The 2,243-nt window shown below is 34.4% G+C and overlaps 1 protein-coding gene across 1 annotated transcript; it reads right to left on the bottom strand.

Moving 5' to 3' along the window:
- Positions 1-622: 622 nt before the first annotated feature.
- On the bottom strand, positions 623-1,598 carry LOC133789899 (kiwellin-like). Its single transcript, XM_062227572.1, has one exon. It carries the CDS (start codon positions 1,381-1,383, stop codon positions 727-729), a length of 657 nt encoding a protein of 218 aa, XP_062083556.1. The 5' UTR covers positions 1,384-1,598; the 3' UTR covers positions 623-726.
- Between the last annotated feature and the right edge of the window lie 645 nt (positions 1,599-2,243).

Here is a 2,243-nt window from a genome sequence, read left to right on the forward strand (position 1 = left end):
CACTCTTACACAAATATATAATATATATTTAATTGATTTTAGATTGATATAATCAGTTTATTCTAAAAACGAATGTTTACTTGTTAAAAATTTCTACTTGTTTGCAAATATAATGTGTTTACATATTATATTTATAGCCACCATATAATATCATAAAAAGCAAGCTTTAAGTTACTTTTATGCTGAAATCCAAATATAAACACAATTTTGAAGCAATCAACCAAACGAGTTATGAAAAAGTGTTTTGCTATTGGTATCCGTATTTATAGAAGCTTTAATTTTCATTTTTCTATTTAAAAGTAACCAATTACTATCCTAAACAAACTTCTTTTAGAAAGTTAATTATATAGGTTTCTAAAATAACTTTTAAGGTAATAAAATAATATCTTCAACATCATAGAATTAAATTAGTTATAAAAAATATAACATATAAACTAACTAATGTTTTAAAAGGCGACCATTTGGCATCTTAAATATTTGAGGCAACTAAAATAAAACTTGATTTTTTTTTGTAATAATTTTGCCACTTGAAGTTTTACAAGGTAATCAACAAGTATCTTTTATAGTTACACGGACAACTAAAAGGTAACTTTTGTATTATTGTAATTATTTTTATAAAATGTTGATATTTGTGTAATTATCTTAGTTTTGATGGCATTTTTTGTAATTATGTTTAGGTCTGGTATTTTTGTAATTATTTCTTGTTTTAGTATATTTATGAAACCTCTAGGCCATGGACCAAGTAACATCCACAATTCCCAAATCCTTGTTCAGCCCAAGAGCACTCCAAACCGCATCCGATCCATCAACGACATTATTTCTACACGGCGGCTGGCCCGCGTGCTCTTCATCGCACCCTCTCATGGAGTCACACTCGTCAACCACCTTAGCCTTCACTCTCCTTCCATTACTCGCCGTGATCCTTATCATCTTCCCGCACCTCGACCCCCCATCGAACCACCCAGTCGAGAGTGCCACTATCAGCTCCGAGTTCTTGTGAAATTTTCCGTCACAAGATGAAGCTCCACCGCCATCTCCGCCTTCGCTGAAATCGTTGTTTGTTAGCTCGGCTCGCGTCAACAAAGTCACTGGCGGAGAGCAGCTGTATATTGGGAAGGTCTCTCCATCACAGTCGAAAGTTCCCGAAGGCTGACACTCGTCCGACGAGGAGCCGCCGCCACTGCCGCCGGTACATATGTGGGTGCCTACGTCAGGGTCGTCGTTGCAATTTCCTTTGATGCAGATTAGTTGACCTTCGCAGTCGTCTAGGGTTTTGCATGGACCGTCGCAAGAGGAGATTGCCCTCGTCAAGTGAGGGAAGGAGATCGTAATGATACTGCATAAGAGGAAAAGAATATGGGATTCCGAGACTAACTTTGCCATTGTTGTGAGATATACATGAGAGTACTATACATTGTTAACTGCCTTCTATATATATATATATATATAGATAGAGAGAGAGAGAGAGAGAGAGAACAAGATCAATTCAACGCTTGTACCTTTAGAAATCGTCAACTGTTTTCTAATAGGTGGAGGTGTATAGAGAGAAAGAGAGTGATCACGACATTCAAGATGTCTTTTTATATTCTTCAGTTTCTTGCAAATGGTGATATTAGTATTTGATCACAAGGTACGCTGGTAACAACTTGAACTATATAGAAGTTTTATTTAATTTATTAGTTTTCTGCACACTTCTTTAAATAGTATTTAATTATGTATTTGTCTAAATTTCTAAAACTTGACTTGTTATTAATAGATATAACCTGGTCACGATTAGATTAAATTTAACTATATAATATTGTGAAACAACTCCCTGGGTTTTGCCTAAAAACCCTTATTATTATTATTGTTATTATTATTTGCCTTGTGGTCTTGGATTTCCTAATATTTTTAGTTTGCACTTATGGTACTGTCATCCCTGTAACACGGGGTCTCTTGTTACATAAAACAAGATTCAACTTTTATTTCTTTTAATGATTAGAAATTGGAAGGCATAACGTACCTGTCTATGTGTTAAAATTACGAGAATTTGTTTCTGATATAAAATCCAAATGAAGAAACTGAAAAGAACCACTTTAATGTCAGCAGCTCTTATTAAACACAGAAAGCACGAGCCACACACCTATATACATCTTAAACTTCATCTTCTAATATCATCTCTATTCATGAGTGTGTGTATTTAATGTGAAATTACTTTGATCGTCCGATGATCTTTTAGCCATTCTCTGGGCTTTAAGCTTTTT

This window comes from Humulus lupulus, chromosome 7, assembly GCF_963169125.1.
Source record: "Humulus lupulus chromosome 7, drHumLupu1.1, whole genome shotgun sequence".
Taxonomy (NCBI): Eukaryota; Viridiplantae; Streptophyta; class Magnoliopsida; order Rosales; family Cannabaceae; genus Humulus; species Humulus lupulus.